Raw genomic sequence first — 18,733 nt, 5'->3', positions numbered from 1 at the left:
AATAAGACTAGTCACTCCCTTCAGCTTAGGTATGTGCTTAAGTACCTTTCTGAATCAAGGCCTAATCCACAGTACCTACAATGGATTTAGTGTAACTTAGTCCAGGTCTGCACTGCAGACTTCTGTCGGCACAGTTATGTTGGTCATAGGAGTGAAGAGGTATGATCCCTGACCAATGTAGTTGTGCCGACGGCGTCCCTAGTGCAGACACAGCTATATCAGCAAAGCTGCACTTTCACAAGTACAGTTTGTTTTGCTTGTTGGGGGAGGTTTAATTACATGAGTACAAAGTGCAGTTTTGCTGGTATAACTGCATCCATATTAGGAGCACTTTGCTGGTAGTGTTTTTTCTTGCTTTCACCTTATCCTATTAGTTGGGATCAGCAGCTCTTGTTCAGGTCCAAGTTCTCCTGTTGATTACTTTGTCCAAGCTGACACCAACTTTCTTCATGTCCTACTTTGGCATCTCGAACCACCTTTTTCTCATTCTTCCTCCTGGTCTTTGTCCCATGACTGCTAGATCCGATACTCTCTGACCAACACACCTCACGTCTCATTGTCTCACATGACCCAACCATCTTAGTTGATACTTGCTCCGCTTTTCCATAATGGGAGCCACCTGCATGATAACTCATACCATTTCACTGTGTGACCCCATCCATCAACTCTTGTCTTCCTAGTGTTCACCTAAGCATTCTCATTTTGGCAGTATGAAGCAGTTATTGTTCTCTCATTCATCCACTAACTTTCTGACCCATATGTCATGGCTAGTCTAATTATGGTCTTATACACTTTGCTCTTTCGTTTACTTGCCATATTCTTATTGCAGAGAACTTCCTTCAACTCCCTCCATTTTCACCAAGCGTTCTTCATGTGACCCCTAATATCTGCTCCATGGTCCTGGCATGGCTCAATACTGAACTGAGGTATTTAAATTGTTGCACAGACTTTAACTCTATACCATCTAATTATACTGGCTTCTCATTGTCCCTCTCAATAAAGCTTTGCATGTATTCTGGCTTTTGTTGGTTGATTCATAAATCATTTTCTTCTAATGCAGCCCTCCAGTATAGTGGTATTGCTATACCAGTTTAAAAAAAAACACAATAGTGATATTGCTATATCAGTAAAATGTTCTTCATGTCGATATGGCCTTACATCAGAGTCTGGCCCATATATTCTAGCACTGAACAATATATTGGGCCAGATTCTTAGTTGGAGTAACTCAATGTAGCTCATTTCAATGGAGTTAGGACACTTTACAGCAGGTTGGCTTGATTGGGTCAGCTAGACTCTGACCCTGACAGTGCAGGATTGGTCCCTATTGCACATTTTCTCAAACTATAGAATCTAGAGTAAGAAAGGCCTGTTGTTGTAGCACAAAGGATCAGATTTATGTGCTTCAGCAGTCATCCATTAGCAGTAATTCCATTCCAGCTGAAATTTTGGAAATTGGTTTATCAAAATACCATTCTCATGTCAATGGCTGGTATTCCAAATTGTCAGCATATATCCTTTGAATGAGGCATGATGAGAGCATAAATTTTTAACACTTGAAATGAAAATATGGTACACAAGCCAAATGGAAGCCACTGAGTTTGTAATGCTGTCTAGCTACAGCTATGTAAGTATTATTATTATTGGCTTCTTTTCATCCTGATAAGAACTGAATGTTAAGAAGCTGTACTTTCTTCCATGCATCTGTCAGAAATCCCACAGCAAGCAGGGATATAGATCTTTGTATTATTGGTTCAGTAGCCTTAAAGCAATGGGGGAAAAAATCTAAAATTTCTAACTAACTAGAGTGGTCAGGGAGGCACTGAAACTGGACATGTGGATGAGGGTTCTATTTGTGTTTCTTTATCCGAGTGTAACAGGGTGTAGCAGGGTCCCACTTGGGCCTGCCTCGTCTCTGCTCCAAAACCGCTCCAAGACCTGCTGGCTCAGCAGTCACCGGTGAAGTTTACTTACTTAATGCCATCCCACCACCTTCTCACCAAGTACAGTGTGGGGGTTCCAGACTTGAGGACTACTTAGCCTCTGGACCCAGAAGGGCAGAGGTACCATGCTCCTTCCCTTCCCTGGCTTCCTCCTTTCTGTCTGCCTCTCTTGCCTTCCTTTCTCTGAGGCTTTTATACAGCCCCGGCTAAGGCTGGCAGCTGTTTCCCCTTTGCCAATCAGGTGCAGGTTTCTCTAGCCAGCTCCAATTTACCTCCCTTAATTGGAACAAGGGTCACAGAGGGCTGGCTCAGGAGTTCCTGCACAGCACCCTGTCATGCCCAGTGTAACTATATTAGAAACTCTGTGTTTGACATCTGCATTAAAAATACAGCAAATGAGTAGATCACACATCAGGAAACTACAAAGCCATTTCTTTAAATGTAATGAGTTAATATTATCCATATATTGCAGAATACTTCAACTCTCTTTGCAAAGGCATCAGATTTCATGTAAAATCTAATGTTATAACAATAAAATCCTTGAAACCATTCTGCCATCTCAGCTGGATCTTTTAGTGTCTGTGGATGGATAACAGACCCAGTCCTTCTCATGTCTGGTTTGAGGAAAAGACCTAATCACAGGGTGGAGGAGAGGATGAAGGTCCCAACACAAAAATAAAATATGATTATGTCTCCTAGAGTGGTTGAGTCAAACAATATTTTGGAGAAGGCACAAGATCCCAACCTATCACAGAAGATACATTGTCAGCATGGATACTAAAGCTGCCCAGAATAAAAAGTCTCTTGAGAATCCAGTGATCCAACAAGAAGTCAGTAAGGTAAAAATTCAGGTGAGTGGTCTTCATAAAGCCAGAACTTCATAAAACATTTTATGCTAGGATTCACAAGCAGACAGATACCACAGAAATCAGTCCATCTTTGATACTGGACATCTTCTGAACCCACAGCCAGGTCTCTTCACTAACCCTCCCAGAATCTGATGCATGAAAGAAAGTGCAGACTTTCATATTCAGTTGCTATTACATCTATAAGAGGCCAATATAGGGTTGCTGGTCAATACTATTGATTTGTCTTCTCCTGGTTTGAATTCTGTATTGTATGCCTTTTGTGAGAAGGTTTAAAGATGTAACAAATATATCTAGATTTTTTTTTATATTTCAGTTTTTCCAAGAGAATATAATGCTTCTATAAAAGTATTAGATTGTCAACCCTGGAGACCAGTCTCACTTATTTATCCAGAGAACAGGCACAGCAACTAGAGAGACTGTGCATGTTTTTCCTTACTGTCTTACATGGAGATATTTGGAAGACTCATGTTGATTGGTTATTGCACAATCAACACCAAGTAGGATAACTATCAGACACAAAGTGCAATGGACGTTCAGTACAATGGCATCAATAAAGCACCTAGACTAGCACATTTCTTTTCATAAGAGTGTGTTAGCCACAGCTGTTCCTTGTGATTTTGTCAGTGTGATCAAACAGGATGATGTGGCATTTCAATCTATATCGCTAAAAAAGTGTGACTGTCCAACTTCTTTTCCATTTGTAAGACTGTCAGAACCTCTCCATATGTGTTATCTTCCTGTCTTCATCTGAGATGATATCTCACATTCCAAGGCAAATTGCTTCCTAACTAAATTCAGATGCGTGAGGTTGCCTTTGCCCAGGTCAGCATAAGAAGAGTTTGAGGATGACTTTGCTGGCATACATGGTTTTTCTCAGAGGAGTTTACCAAAACCATCAATCACATTCAGTCCTGAAATGAATAGGATGTAATAGCGTTGCTGAATGGCAGATATTGGCAGAACAATGGTTCGTTGCTTCTGTACTGGCATGGCGTTTCATTGCTTGCCAACTAACATTTTGCACCTTGTATAAAACTCACACGTGCTGAACACTTATAAAATGTTGAGTTCCCTCCATTTCCACGGAAGTCAGTGAGAGCATTCAAGGCCTGATCCAAGACCTAATCAATGGAAAGATTTCTTTTGATTTCAGCGAGCCCAGCTCTGTAGGACTGGGCCCATAGCAAAAGGAAGAAGGAAAAGAAGTCCTGACCACATGAAATATGATCATACGGGTAGTAGTAGAGGATCTAATATTCCAGTTGATATGATAGTCCATCAGCTAGCAAATGCATAACTCAATTTTTCAGCATAGGAGTAGCCATGTTACAGGTTATGTGAAGATTCTGGTCAATCACTGAATATATTATCTGTGAATATAAAATGGCTCATTATGTAGATACTATTGGCCATTTTACTCCTTAAAAGAAGCAGTTTGGAATTTCTGGATACTTTCAAATAAATTAAAACACAAACAAATGAGTTACAAATTCGGTAGATATCCCAAGAAAGAACAAAGAACAAGGGGAAGTAAAATGAGCCAAACCTCACTCATTTTATTCACAAGAGTAGTCTTGTACATGTCAAATTTTGGTGGCCTCAGTGGGATTACCTGAATGAGTAAAATGAGCAGAATTAAGCCCAATTTAGACACCAAAGACACTTTTTCATCACTTATGTCAATTCTGCAAATGTTTATACATCTGAATAACTTTACCCATAGAAGTAGTCTTATTGATCTCAATGTCACAGTTACACACGTAAAGTGTTTGCAGGACTAGGATTTAAGTGAATAATGCTCCATTTGGCCAACTTTTAGAATTTGCAACAGAGGTCGTTCAAGAAAAGTGCTAGAGGACAATAATCACATATTTGGCATCAACAGATATTTAACAATTCATCAGATTTGGCTGGTTCAACACCATTTCCTTTAGCAATTACAAGTTATGTTACTGAGTTACATTAGGAAACCATAACTCATTTGGTCAAAGTTTTATTTTGAGCGTCAGAATCCTGAAAGGAACTTTAGTCTAAAAACAAATGCAAAGGTACTTACAATGCAATCTGAGTAATTCACATGCTTTAAGATTTTTTGTACTAAATATCCTGGGGATACTCATTTCTACATATATGTAGAATAATGCAACCCTCCCTCGACTTCTCTCCAATTTATAATCACCTAGATATGTTACATAGCTAATCTCAGCCTTTACTTTAAAAACGGAAAATAAAAGGAGGCCCCTTAGCCTTTTCCTTTGCGAAGACAACCCGGATGTATCTACAGATTTGGGGTTATTTATGGTTCTCCGTACAGTTGCCTAGACCTAGTATTGGTAGCTGTGAAAACTATGGCCATGTGTCCCTTTATTTCGTGGAGGATCCATGATTTTTTCATGGTTATGGGGGCAGAGTTGAGTGAATTGCTACCAACGACGGCCTTCTCAGCTGTCTGAATCTGAGCCACTTCCTCTGCTCTGAATCTCTTTCAACGTCTGGCCTCAAAAAGGAATAATCCATGAGCATTATAAAGACAGTGTGGTCCAGGGGCCTAGGCACAGAATCGAGAAGAAGTGACTGCTGCGTCCTAATTCTGACTCTAATATGGGCTTCTTCTGTGGCCATAGTCAATACACTTAGACCAAAAAAATGTAAAATGTCTAAACTGATGGCCTAATTTTTGAGAGCTACTGAGAACCCACAACACACAATTCAGTAAGTGAATCCTGAGGGTGCTTAGCACTTCTGAAAAAAAATCAGTTCCTTGTTGTCTCCAATTAAACAGGCCAAGAATTAGGGCAAACAGCATCTGTGAATACTTTTGAAATTGTTGTCCTTAATCTCTCTGTCTTATTTTTCCAAAGTGCCACATGAAGATAATTACTTACCTTATGGGGGTATTGTGATTATTAATTAGTTAATATTTGTAAAATGCTACAAAAGTGTGAAAACTCACCAAGACCTCGTGGCTCCAAGACCCCTGTTTTATTTAGATAAATGTTTTTTGCAAAACATTTTTAAACTTTTGTCTGGACCTGAGTACAAGATGGGCTCCATTTTTCCAAAAGCCCCATCCCAGCCCCAACCTTATATTTTTTCATGTATATTCCAAGACTATTAAGCAGGTCACTGAAAACACGGTTGCTGTTTCCTCTAACTCTTCTTTGTCAGCAACATTCCCAGCGTAATCAATTGAGTAGCTAATATTTAGTGATGGGTTTCGGCAAATCAAAGTTGCTACCCTGGATATCTCTGTTAATAGTGTTGGTAAATGATGGCCATGACTCTGAAGATATTTCTAATTTTACTGGCGAATACTGTGGTGACTCTGGTGCCACTTCTAATGAGTTGGCAAGACCTCTTTTGCAGCACTAATTCTACTAGCATGAGTACTTCCCATATACTGCACTCTGCAACCAAATCTGTGGAAGAAGTGATAAGAATAGCTCAGGGCAGAATTTACGTGAGGGTGAAGCTATCCTACTACGCCTCTGTATTAACATGATTTCTCTCTCAGGCTGTGGGGTTGTTTTTATTTTGTTTTGTTTTTTTTTTAGTTTTTTTTGGTGGTGAGTTTTTTTTGGGGGGGCAGATGTTTTGGTGGAATCCATAACAACATGAAAAATTGTTATGTGTTTCATTTATTGCCTCAGTTTCTTTGTCTGCTCCTGTCATCTCCATTACTACTGTTTTCCCTTCATCCTACTTCTTTCATGTAAATTTAATGTAAATGTAATTCTTAGATTTGCTCTTGCTGTTAGAAGCCTTGCTCTGCAGAGTCACCATCTTTCACCAGATTCTCATGTTTGGACCAGCTTCCAGCAGCGATACAACCAGGTTTATGATGGAAATGTTCAACTAAGTAACAATGGCAATGACAGAAAAATATGAAGTTTTTATAACTCAGAAGATGCTCTCAGAACAAGATATACAATCTTCAGAACTTGTGGTCAACTGGGATGTTTTATACAGTACAAGTGCTGCATCTTTTCATTGCTGGTATCCTCTTTCCAATCCCCATCCACTAGTTCTTGTTGTTTTTATCTTTTTTGCCAGGGAGAGTGCAGACTGGGAACCGGTGAGACCTGGATAGGGAATGTAGGTGTCTCAAAAATTATCTGAGGGCCTAATGATTTAAAGCACAACTGGGAGTCATGACTCCATGAATTTCTTTCTGCCCATGACTTGCAATGATGGCATTGTTCAAACCATTTACCCTTTCGCCATGGGTTTTATGTTTGCAAAGTTCTTTGAGATACTCAAATGAGATACATTGTGAAAATGCAAAGTAGCATTATTAGTTAAGTGAGTCTGGCAGATGACTGACTGGCTAATGCCTTTAAATAAATATATGTAGGTATACTTATCTCATAGAACTGGAAGGGACCCTGAAAGGTCATTGAGTCCAGCCCCCTGCCTTCACTAGCAGGACCAAGTACTGATTTTTGCCCCAGATCCCTAAGAGACCCCTTCAAGGATTGAATTTACAACCCTGGGTTTAGCAGGCCAATGCTCAAACCACTGAGCTATCCCTTCCCCTCAATTGGTTTAAAAAAAAAACTTTTAAATTTGACCTGTCCCTTTAGCTATTGAAATAGTATTAGATGCTGCAGCAAGATGTGACGGTGGAAGTTATTGTTACTCAGCTGTAAATCCATTAGCTTTTCACTAGTTAGGAACTTTGCAAAGTAGTCATGTTCTCCCCCTGTTTTTAGCTCTCCCAACTTTTTTCTGGAGGCCTGCATGTCATCCAATTTGTAGCTTTTAAAAACAGCCAAAACTTCTTCTGAGTACTTAAGAAATGTCATCTACGAGATCTTCTCACAGCAGTGCACAGGATTCCTAAAGTAATCCTGAAGCGACCAGAATTTTCTATACAGGTTGTAATTTATTGGAATGGAGCAACTTGTAGGAGCTTCATCATCTCCCATTTCACCTTCTTTTACTTCCATTCCTTCATCTCTCTCCTCTATTTGCTTTTGTCACAAGCTCTCTTGTTAGTATTGAAAACTGTGACATTTTCCAGATTAAACTGACTTTGCAAATTAAGTCCTGACTTCTCTGAAAGAGGAAATTATCTAGCCAGGAATAGCAGAATTCTTCCACAGAAGACTGTGTTCTGTGATTTAGATAATCTTCTTAGCAGGACCGGCTCCAGGCCCCAGCGCGCCAAGCACATGCTTGGGGCGGCATGCCGTGGGGGGCGCTCTGCCGGTTGTCAGGAGGGCAGCAGGCGGCTCCGGTGGATCTCCCGCAGGCGTGCCTGCAGAGGGTCCGCTGGTCCCGCAGCTCCGGTGGAGCATCCGCAGGCACACCTGTGGGAGGTCCACTGGAGCCGCGGGACTGGGGAGCGGCAGAGCGCCCCCCGTGGCATGCTGCCGTGCTTGGGGCGGCGAAATGGCTAGAGCCGGCCCTGCTTCTTAGGAGATCATTGCACATTCTCAGCAAGTAATTTTTCCCGGCTGAATAAAATGTATTTGATTTCCATGCAGTGACATTTTTTTTTGACAAAGGTAAAAATTTTGTCACACTGATCCAAAGGCAAGCAATCCAGAACATCTCCCAGAAGCACAAAAGGGGTTGATGCTGTGCAGATACCATCTGTAACTCCATTAATAGCAAGCGAAATAATAGCCAAGACATTTTCACATGAAGCTTGGTTTATCATTTCCTCTTCTAGAACAACTCTGAAAGATTGATCCAGGATGCATTTATTTTCATTTTCACTTTCAGGGATCTTGATGAATGCATTCAATAAGGGTTTGATAGTTTTGTTGGTCAAAACATCTCGTGTAGAATTCGTGAAGCGGAGCTGCACCTCTTGCAGAGAGAGGACTCTCTTACAGATTAAAAAGTCTAGGGTATTAAGGTTGTCATGGTCTCCTTCCTGGTTCCTCTGACCACTGGCATTTAGCCAGCTATGGTTTACCATTTTACCAGTGGTTCAAATAACTGCAGGACAAGATTTAAAAGAATTGTGATTTAAACCAACATGAAGGGTTCCCCAACTGCTATGGGTCTGACTCTCTTTTCAGTGAAACAGGGATAAATCAAGAGTAACACATTTGATGTCGATGGTGTTACACCACTCTAAAGGAAATGAAAACGAGGGCAGAATGATGATCCTCCGTCTGCCAGCTGACAGTTTTTGAACAGACGGAGCATTTCACAATTTCACAACTCCTCCCTCACTCCCAATATCATAAAAGGAAAAGGAGGAGATAACAGTCATTTCTAGCCAAGAAGCCTCTAATTCAACTTCTGAGAAAGTTCAGACTGGCAAGTGTTAAGGATTTGGGAATCATAGGGATGCCCATTAATCACATTGATAATGTGTGTAGATACATGCAGTTGAAGCCATATAATTAAGCTGCTACTCAGAATTTAGCAGTATGTGCTTGAGGAAGCCACATGGGATTTCTGTGCATTTATCCACTTCACATACATGTATAGATAAACCTGAGTAATTCTTTTGTTCTTACACTGCTAGCCAGCACAAGTGCCCAACTGATCCAAGACAAACTTGGATGTGTGCCTTCATCTTTTTTTTTTTAATAAATAGTGTTGTCAAGTAATTTTCAATTCGTAAAAGAAGTTGGGAAGGATTAACTAGTTCAAAGAGCAGATATTTGGAACAAATTACTCAGCTTGCTGCAGTTACAGTGCCTATATTCCACACTAAATGAAATCAGTGAAAAAAACTGTACCATCGTTTTTGGGAGGATTTTTTTTTTTTGCTTTTTTTTTACTTTATGTAACTTTCATGCACAAATACCAGAAAGTAAAATAAATATTGCCAATGATAGAATAAATATTTCATCCCGTGCAGTGTGGAATATAAGTACTTTGTACTCCCAACTTCTTTATTGGCTTTAGCCTATCTGCCAATAAAATAATTGAACAGGGGAAATGGATAGTGCTGTAGATTAGGAATAGGCTATTTAGCCTTTCACTTTCAGGCTGCAGGGTCCATTATAATCCTGGGATAGTACTGACAGAAATTTGTTATTATGACTAGCCATAGGCATCTGCCTGATTTGTTGTTGCTTAGGGTTGTGTCACTTTGCATGTCCATCCCTTTACTGTCCTTCATTCAAACCCCACCCACTGGTTGGCCCACTGTGGACCCCCATCGTTTATCTTGGAAGATACATTTGGGGAACTAACCCTCCATAGCCTTCAAGTGACAAATGCACTGATTCCACTGCATGTCTAATATATGCCAGTGACCTAGAGATGAAAGATTCTGCATCTTGTACCCAATTCCTCAGAGCTATCCAGTCATCTGAAAAAAGTATGTCATCTATCAGATTAAATTACATTTAGGCTGAAAAGGCTATGACCATGCTCTCTTTGTCCTTTGATTTATAGAGTACGCATTGCCACCTTCTACTACTGTTCACTGTGATACGATAAGGCCCCACACAGAGTTGGGAAGGAGCTTTAAATGAACAAGAAGAGCAATATCTCTGCCATCCCTAGAGGCCAAAATCCTCACATGACCCTTTTTCTGCCCTTAGTAAGAGAGCTCTGAAATTGTGACAGATTTAATAGGTAGCCAAGAGGCAGAACAAAAGTAAAAGATCTTTGCACTCCATTTGTCTTTCTAAAATGCTGAGGGATATAGGGGGAAAAAACCACACACGAGTAGTAATACCAGGACCCAAGAAAACAAAAGCAAGCTTTAAGAGCTATTAACTATAAAAGCTATGTTTAAATAACATAAGGGCTGTAACACAAACCAGCAAAGCCAGGATACAGGTCTGTCTCATCTTACAAAGGGGTTCCATTCCGCCGTTAGCACATAAAGCGAAAACCACGTACAGTCAAAATTACATTGAATTGAATGGCGGGCAGAATTGCCCGCACTACAGAAACAGTATTTAAATTGTTATTTTTCTCTTTTTTTTGTTTTTGCCAACCGCGTAAATCTGAAATCGCACATGTTAAATGTGCGTAAGATGCGACAGACTTGTATTCCGTTAGAGCTCATTCGGCTACTCCATTAATTCACAGCATGCTGAAGCTGTGACTTTGAATTTCAAAGATTGTGTCTAGTTTGTGCCTAAATAGTAATCATGTGTTTTGGGCTTACTTCATTTTCTTAATATGTTTTTGTCTCTTTTTTAATATTTTTTGTAGAAAGGTTCTTAAAAATGGGCTGATGTCAGCAAGTAGGCATACACATATTTAGAATTGAGCAGAAAAAAATAAATAAATATAGAAGATCTGGAGAAAAGAAATGTTCCATCTATTAAAAAAAAATAGACATATCTACACAGTTAATAATAATAATAAATACAGGAATTACAATATCTTCCATTTATAAAGCACCTTTAATCTCAAAGCACTGCACAAAGTAAGGGCCTGATTCTTCATCAATGAAGTCAACGGAAGTTTAGCTACTGATTTCAAGGGGACCAGAATTGGGCTCTTAAATTGATATGTATCATATTCAGTGGGATCCCTTCACCCATTACTAAAATGTGGCCATCTCTGAAGGAGAATGTGGTAGCTGTTTTACAACTCAGAGAAAGTCTGCACAAAAGATTAGATTGGGAAATGAAGAAAAAATCTTTTAAAGTTTAGAAAAATAACATGCAATTGACTTTGTGTGAGCTTTGTACTTTAAACCCTCCCCAAAAAACTAAACCGACCAACAAACAAAATCCCCTCTTAAAAATCTCCCCCCCCCCAAAAAAAAAACAGTCAGAGCTTTACATGACAGTATAAATTAGAAACAAGGTTACTCACCGTGGAGGAGTCACTGGTTCCGTTCCCAAGCGTAGCTCCCTCAGCACAGGTGGGTAGGTGGGTAGAAAGTTGACTAGCCCTGCCCCCATCTATGACATCACATTCTACCTCATAAAAGGTAGTGAAAGTGCTCTGAACTCCAGTCTGATTTCCGAGAGATACAGAAAAGAGAGAGTGAGAGAGAGAGCAAGAGAAATACTACACCCTAATGCAGAGGAGAGAAGAGAAAATGTGTGCTGAAGGAGCTATGCTTGGTAAAGGAAACAGGGACTCTTCCATGGTGAGTAACCTCACTGTGCCATTCCTCTCACTTGCACCCTTACCACAGGTAAGAAAAGTACTGAACAATTTGCTAAGAGAGGAACAGTGAGCTCTGGTGCTGTATGACTGATGAAAACTAGAAGGGCCTGGAATGGCTACCCTGTTGAACATTGATTGCACGAGAGTGGACGAGGGAATTTGGCAGAGGGATTAAAAAGTAACATTTTTGTGTATCTTTTTAAACACTGGGAATGCACATATAAAGGTGATGTAAGCAGTTGGAATTCCACTGACTTCAATGTGAGTTACCCACATACACACTAGGGCTGAATTTGGTCCATACACAAGTCAGAGGAGAGTTTTGGCCAACTGTTTTAGAGAAATCAGATTAGGGGGCAGGGAACTTTCACTAGCATGAAAGTCCAAACATTGTGGTCAGGGAGAGTCAACTTTCTCTCACCCACCTGCCTGAGATGAGAGAACAAGTGAGGGGAATGGTAAACACTCCGGGCAAACATTTATTTACAAAGCACACTTTAAAGTAACAGCAAAATTACACAAAGGTGAGAGCTTTAGAGAGTGTATATTTTAGTCTAGGAATTACACACAATGGCACCTTCTATGCTGAAGCCAATTCTCTCAGAGAAAAAACTTGCCTATAACCAGAATTGTGATTTACAAAGGGAATTTTCATTCTAATTCTCTCTAAATGGAATTTTACTCTATCAAATTCTGCATAAAGCCGATTTTACAGTATATATTCCATTTATCCATTACAGTTTTGATTTTCTTATTAACCCAACTAGGCATCCCAGCTAAAAATGTAGTATATTTACCTTGGCTAAATCTACCAGACTTACTCATATTGAGTAGCACCTCCATCAGTAGGTAGCCACATTGCTCCCAGAGTAAGGGACTGCTCAATGTGAGCAAGAGCGATAGAATCTGGTCCGATTTTTGTTGTTGTTGATGTACAAAGAATGTTCTTAAGAGTCAGAATTATAAAGTTACACTGAGCAAATACTGATATTTTCCCTTAGGATTCCAGTTGCTACAAGTATCATGTAAATTGTAATCTACCCAGGATTATTTTTCAGTTTCACTAATGATTAATGTGCATCCTTTGCTCTGCTTATGTTGGTTTTGGTTTCCCTCCTCTTCTGCTACAGCAAAAGGAAGTCTATTTGATTAATGCCTACTACCAATTACTTCATCTAATAACAGAGGTCAAGGCTATTTCCTCTGTATCTGAACATCTTTCACTGTATTTGGAAATGCAACAGCATACCAGTATATTTGTAATTTTTAACATTCAAAGTACAAATTAAAAAAAAAAGAGAGAGAGAAAGAACAATCTTACAACCTTAAGCAAGAGCTACTGTAACTGTTAGAGGCGAAATATGAGTTCAGGAACCCAATGCAAAACTAGGCTGCATCTGAATGATGAAAAGTGATGATGGGTGCTGTAAATTCAGGTTTATAATTGAATTAAAGGTTAGGATTTCTAACTGATTCCTGGTTAAATGATAATATCTTTCACCTATGTCAATGTTTAAACAGGGAAAAATAACTTTTCTGCCTTGTAATAGGACTGAACCTTATGACCTGCTGCTAAAGGCTTTCCACATTTTGGTGAATCTTCAATCAACTGGTGGAGACTTCATTGTTACCTTTACTAACCAACATGGGTTATTCTAATCTGCCACATGGACAGGGAAAATTGATCTTTTAAAGGCCTTTGACGTAAAAGGTAACTGTTGTAATCCAATCAGATCAAAATCCATAGGATTAAGGATTCTTTGTCTTGATTATTGCACTATTGTTGTTGCCAAACGAAGTAGGAACATATTCTAAACACTTCAGCAGACACCAAAACTTCTGAGGCCCAAGCAAATAGTAGCTGGAACAGTAAGACTAGATTTTGCGGGGAGATGCAAATTGTTATTTAAATATTACCCTCAAATGGAAATGCCATAGCAGAGAACCTTCTAATGGATGGTGATGGCCAAATAAATTCTCCACTAATAATTTATTATTAAAAATGAGGCTGTCAGATCCCATAGTGATAGCGAAGTTTAAATACCTAGAAAGATTAGGTTTGATGATAGACTATTAGAAAATGTGAGAGAGAATTATTGGTATGCACTGTGCAGGCTGCACCTGGTGTACTGCTTTGGGCCACTCAATATTGGACAGACTTTGGTTGAGAAAGAAGAGGAAATGCAGAGAAGAGTAAAACAACAATGAGGGGCTTGGAGGGATTGATTTAGGAGAATATACATAAAACTTGGTTAAACGGAGAACTAAGAGCTACTACAATGAACTAAACACACTTGCAGGGCTGTATATTTCAGGAAAGAGAGAAATTACTCCTAGTGTGCCAAAGAACTATAATTATGAGTAACTGGATGAACATATGCAAAGTTGAATATCAAGAGGAACTAGATGAGTACTTTTAGGTTGTCAAATCATTTCCTAAGGGAAGTGGTTGCAGTTCTGTAGCTTAACAAGGCTATAAACTTAGTTCAACTAATGATTTGACATCTTGCATCTAAATGTCTAGCAGCCAGGAGATGGATTTGTCCAGGTTTAGTTTCACAACAATCATCTGTCAGATAAAACAACAACAAACTTGTGTAATAAGAATTTGGCAGAAGGTAATAAATTAATAGGCTCTATTCAGGCACTGGTGGGTGCCACTGATGTAAAGTTTGAATGCTTTCCCTCAAGATTGTGGAAGGCTGAGAAAAATAATGACTGTTTAGAAATACCAGTCCACAGATGTGCTATTGTTCCAGCTAAGGAAGATAAAAACTGATATATTGTGAGAAACTCAAAAGACAACTTGGAATAAAAGATCACACTAAAGGCACGTCAAGGTGCCAGGTTGATTAGGGTCACTAAAGATCAAGACAGAGACCTTAACTCCACAGCCCTGCAAAAAAATCTGTTTTGCTGTTGTCATGGATTAAGTTGCTTTTGATGGATGGATAATGAAATCCATCTCGTTCATTGTGTGTGCGTCATATCCAAGGAATGGCCAAACAGATAATATCCCATATGACACTGGATAGATCATGCAATTCCTGAAAGTTTTTAAAATTGGCAGATTACATGTTGAATTTAATAATTCATATGTAAGAGAATTCTTGGTATGGTCTATTAGCTCAGGGCTGGATTCTGTCAACATACCTTTCCCAGATTATCCTAAAGATGTAATAGGGCCTTTAATAAGGGCAGGGCAAACCATTTGAATTTATTGTCTCATTTTCCCCTTCTGTAAAATTAGGGTACTATTACTTACCCAGCTCACAGGGTGTTTTGATGATGAATAAATTCATGTTCAACAATTGCTGTTGAAAATGTCCAACAGTGCACAGTTCTAGGTATTATCATTTTTAGGGTATTTTAGTAGGATTGGTCCCATGTCTATGTCTTAAATCAAGAAATATTGGCCTCACGTATAGAGAGTTGGTTTGTAATTCAAAGCTAATGGTGTGATGTGGAGGACAGACATATGTTTTCCTTTGTCCTGAGAAGTTCATGAATAAAAAGCAGCCAGACTGCATCTGGTGACTGGAAGAAATGACTTAAGAAGTATGACACATAAGAGACTTTGAACTTTCCTAATGCAAAGGCTGATTTGCTTCTTTTTTCTTCCTAAAGTTATTCCTACATCGTTTGTGTGGTGGAATTAAGTTTCCCTGGTGAGTTTTATTAAGTTTTTTATATGCTGTTGTAAGTTTTTTCACTCAGTATTTGCGATTAGTTGGAAAAACTATGTGAAGTTTCTCCTTGAGGGTGTCTTTGTGTGTGTGTGTTATTCATCTGCAATGAAAGTTGTCAAGAACTGTAATTAAAGGGAAAGAGATTGAAGTCTGAAGTCATTATTTCTTTAATATCACATAAAAGATCACTTAGCAGTATCTTGGAAGTGGGATTAAATCTTACCACTACACAGATCAGAGTGAAGTACCCTGGGAGAACTGGAGTTTCATTCTATATCATCAATCAATTCTGATTTTATCCAAAAATCTCCTTCCATTATTTTAAATCTTTAGGTGCTCCAGGCCAGGTTTGCCATTTCCCCATGCCTTCCATTTAGCTAACTGCTGCACCTACATAGGATCAGGTTTAAAGTAATGGGGTGGACACTCAACCCTAATTTCCCCAGTTGCATAATTCGGATGCAACTGGGGAAATCTCAACTGGTGTAATGCTAGTGGAGACAGATTTTAAACCAACCACTCACTCTCAGAGAAGGGAGCCTGATGGGCCAGGCTGGATCCTTATTCCTCTACAGAAGTTCTCAACTGCATGGGTCCTTAGGGATCACTGCCAGCTGTTGTAAAATAGAGTAGCACCTAGGTTTCTCTAATTTATTGCAGAGCCGGGGTAATCTGAGAATCAGGAAGTTTAAAGTGGCTCTCTGACATTCCCTTCTCCTCCATGCTGATCATATTATGGCACAGGAAATAATCTGGCCCAGCATTCTAGTTATTTCATGAACAGAAGTTTTTTGATTGTCAGATTTCCAATATTTATATAATGAGAATAGTATATATTGAAACATATAGATTAGTATTGCCTTCAAATCCATAACATACTTGTTTCAAGCATCAGCTTCCAATATATAAACTTTTTTTTTCATTGACTTCAATTGCTCAGGATTCTTATTTTTGATATCAGACTCTTTTTTTCTTTGAAAAACACTCTAAAGTTTAAATTTCAGTAAATGTACCATCCAATAATTCATGAAGTTACTAGTATTTTATAAATTGAATCATAAGAACATGCACCGTACAGAGAAAAAAAAACCAAAAAACCCCTCTACTTCCTAATAGTGATACATCTCTGTTGTAGAAATATTTGAATGGTTGATTAAATATACACATAAATGGAGTGTATGTGTTCAATGTATGTATGAGTATGTCTGTATGATGGAATGCAATTTGGCATGACTGCAATTTATCTCATGGACATCACTCCTACATTTGTGTGGCTTGTATGTATGTGATGAGATACTGCTCTTTAGAGTGCACGCTCTTGTAAATAGTCTTGTAACAAATCTAGTAGCTTCAGTGCAGTTTTTGCAGGGTACATTTCGTGATAATATCCATGTGATTAATTGCACAGCCATGTCAAAAACTGCATTTATTATGTGCCCTTGATTTCCTCACCTGCACTCTGCCCACTAATCAATCCATCTCCCAACAGCAGCTTTAAAGAGAAACCTTTAAATCCTGCCAAAAAACATTTATCTCTTTCACTCTAAATATGGAATTCCTCCTCCTTCCCCAGCATCACACTGACATTAGATTCAGGATGAACAATGTTGTTAGGTCCAGTAACAGAAAACAACTCCAATAACTTATGAACCTACAGAGCTAGAAATAGGAATGGAAATTTCTCTTGTTTCCTGTGGACTTTACCCTCTCTTGTAGCACTGGAAGGACCTGAGCTAATGAACCAAAGCTATGACATTGTTTTATTAAAAAAGCTACTTAGGTCTTTCTTAGAGGCATTGCAAATTTATTAACTTTCATTTTCTCTGTCCCTCTGTGAGCTGTTGCATTAATTGTATGAAAATTAAGACACCTGGCTTTACAGGAGGAGCAACACAAGGACATCTTTGCTGTTTTGAATTCTCAAAAAATTCTGAAATAGTGTTTCTGTAAAACACGTGGGATATACAGACTATGTGATTATGCAACATAACGGTTTTATCAGCCCTAGTTTTGGATGGCCTACATTGCTCACTTGTGTCCTCATCATTTGTGAATAATGAAGTTGTCCCAAGTGATCTCATCCCAATAAAATCTTTACACCATGCTACCTGTTCACAAATTCCCTTTTATGTACTTCAGGAAAGAGGTGGGGTAGTATAAAGATTGTATTAGCATGAGTCTGGGATAGCTGCTTTAGCTATAACTAGCAAAGCTCAAACAGGTCAACTTAAGTGAACACTGATAAAATGTTTATATTACTCTATCACGTATTCCGCATATGCCACCTATTTTAGAGAGTTTTAAAGAACTCATTGTCATATACCTATGTGAACACAAAAAGTAACTTACATCCATCCACACTCAAATGGGCTTATTTAAAGTGTTTCATTATATCTAGTCATTTCCTCCAAAGCAGTATGTGCAACCAAGCGCACGAGGTTAGTCAAGGTGGTCCAGTTTCCCACCAGCCTCTCTTCCCCCAGGTCCAGACATAGCACTTTCACAGCAGCAGTGTCATCTCTGAAAAGTAGATCGTAGTTGTGTTTCCCCCTAGTTTGCTCTTCTGCCACTGGCAGTTGGTCCAGCCTTGATCTCAGCCTTCTACCACCCCTGTGGTCCATCAACTGCATTGAGGTCAAATGGGCACAAAACCTTATCTTCTATTTGTTCTGTGAAGCACCTAGAGCACTTTTAGGATCTCTAAAATGAAAAGTTTCTAGTAATAAGATGAACATCAGAATGGCCATACTGGGTCAGACCAAGAGTCCATCTAGCCCAGTATCCTATATTTTGATAGTGGCCAGTGGCGGATGCTTCAGAGGGAATCAACAGAACATGGCAATTTTGAGTGATCCATTCACTTACATCCAGTCCCAGCTTTTGGCAGTCAGAAGTTTAGGGACACCCAGAGCATGGGGTTGCATCTCTGATCATCTTGGCTAATAGCATTGATGGACCTACCCTCCACGAAATTATCTAATTCTTTTTTGAACTCAGGTATACTTTTGGCCTTCACAACATTCCCTGGCAACGAATTCCACAGGTTGACTGTGCATTGTGTGAAGAAGTAGTACTTCATTTTGTTTGTTTCAAACCTACTAATTTCATTGGGCGATCCCTGGTTCTTGTATTACGTGACAGGATAAATAACACTTCAAAATTCCTGTGATTCCAGTCACAAATG

General features: G+C 39.2%; 1 protein-coding gene across 4 annotated transcripts in view; it reads right to left on the bottom strand.

The window, feature by feature from the left end:
• The window catches only part of CTNNA2 (catenin alpha 2), an 818,238-nt gene that overhangs the window by 14,533 nt on the left and 784,972 nt on the right, over positions 1-18,733 (bottom strand). For 3 of the 4 annotated variants that reach the window (XM_030563913.1, XM_030563912.1, XM_030563911.1), the window contains one exon: positions 11,561-11,704. The exons of the other annotated variant lie outside the window; for it this stretch is intronic. In XM_030563913.1, coding sequence (XP_030419773.1) covers positions 11,561-11,704 — 144 coding nt within the window. The remainder of the gene's footprint in view (positions 1-11,560; positions 11,705-18,733) is intronic. 4 annotated transcript variants of the gene reach the window in all.

Source organism: Gopherus evgoodei, chromosome 5 (assembly GCF_007399415.2).
Source record: "Gopherus evgoodei ecotype Sinaloan lineage chromosome 5, rGopEvg1_v1.p, whole genome shotgun sequence".
Taxonomy (NCBI): Eukaryota; Metazoa; Chordata; order Testudines; family Testudinidae; genus Gopherus; species Gopherus evgoodei.
The sequence above is the reverse complement of the archived record's forward strand: the minus strand, read 5'-3'. Positions and strand labels throughout refer to the sequence as shown.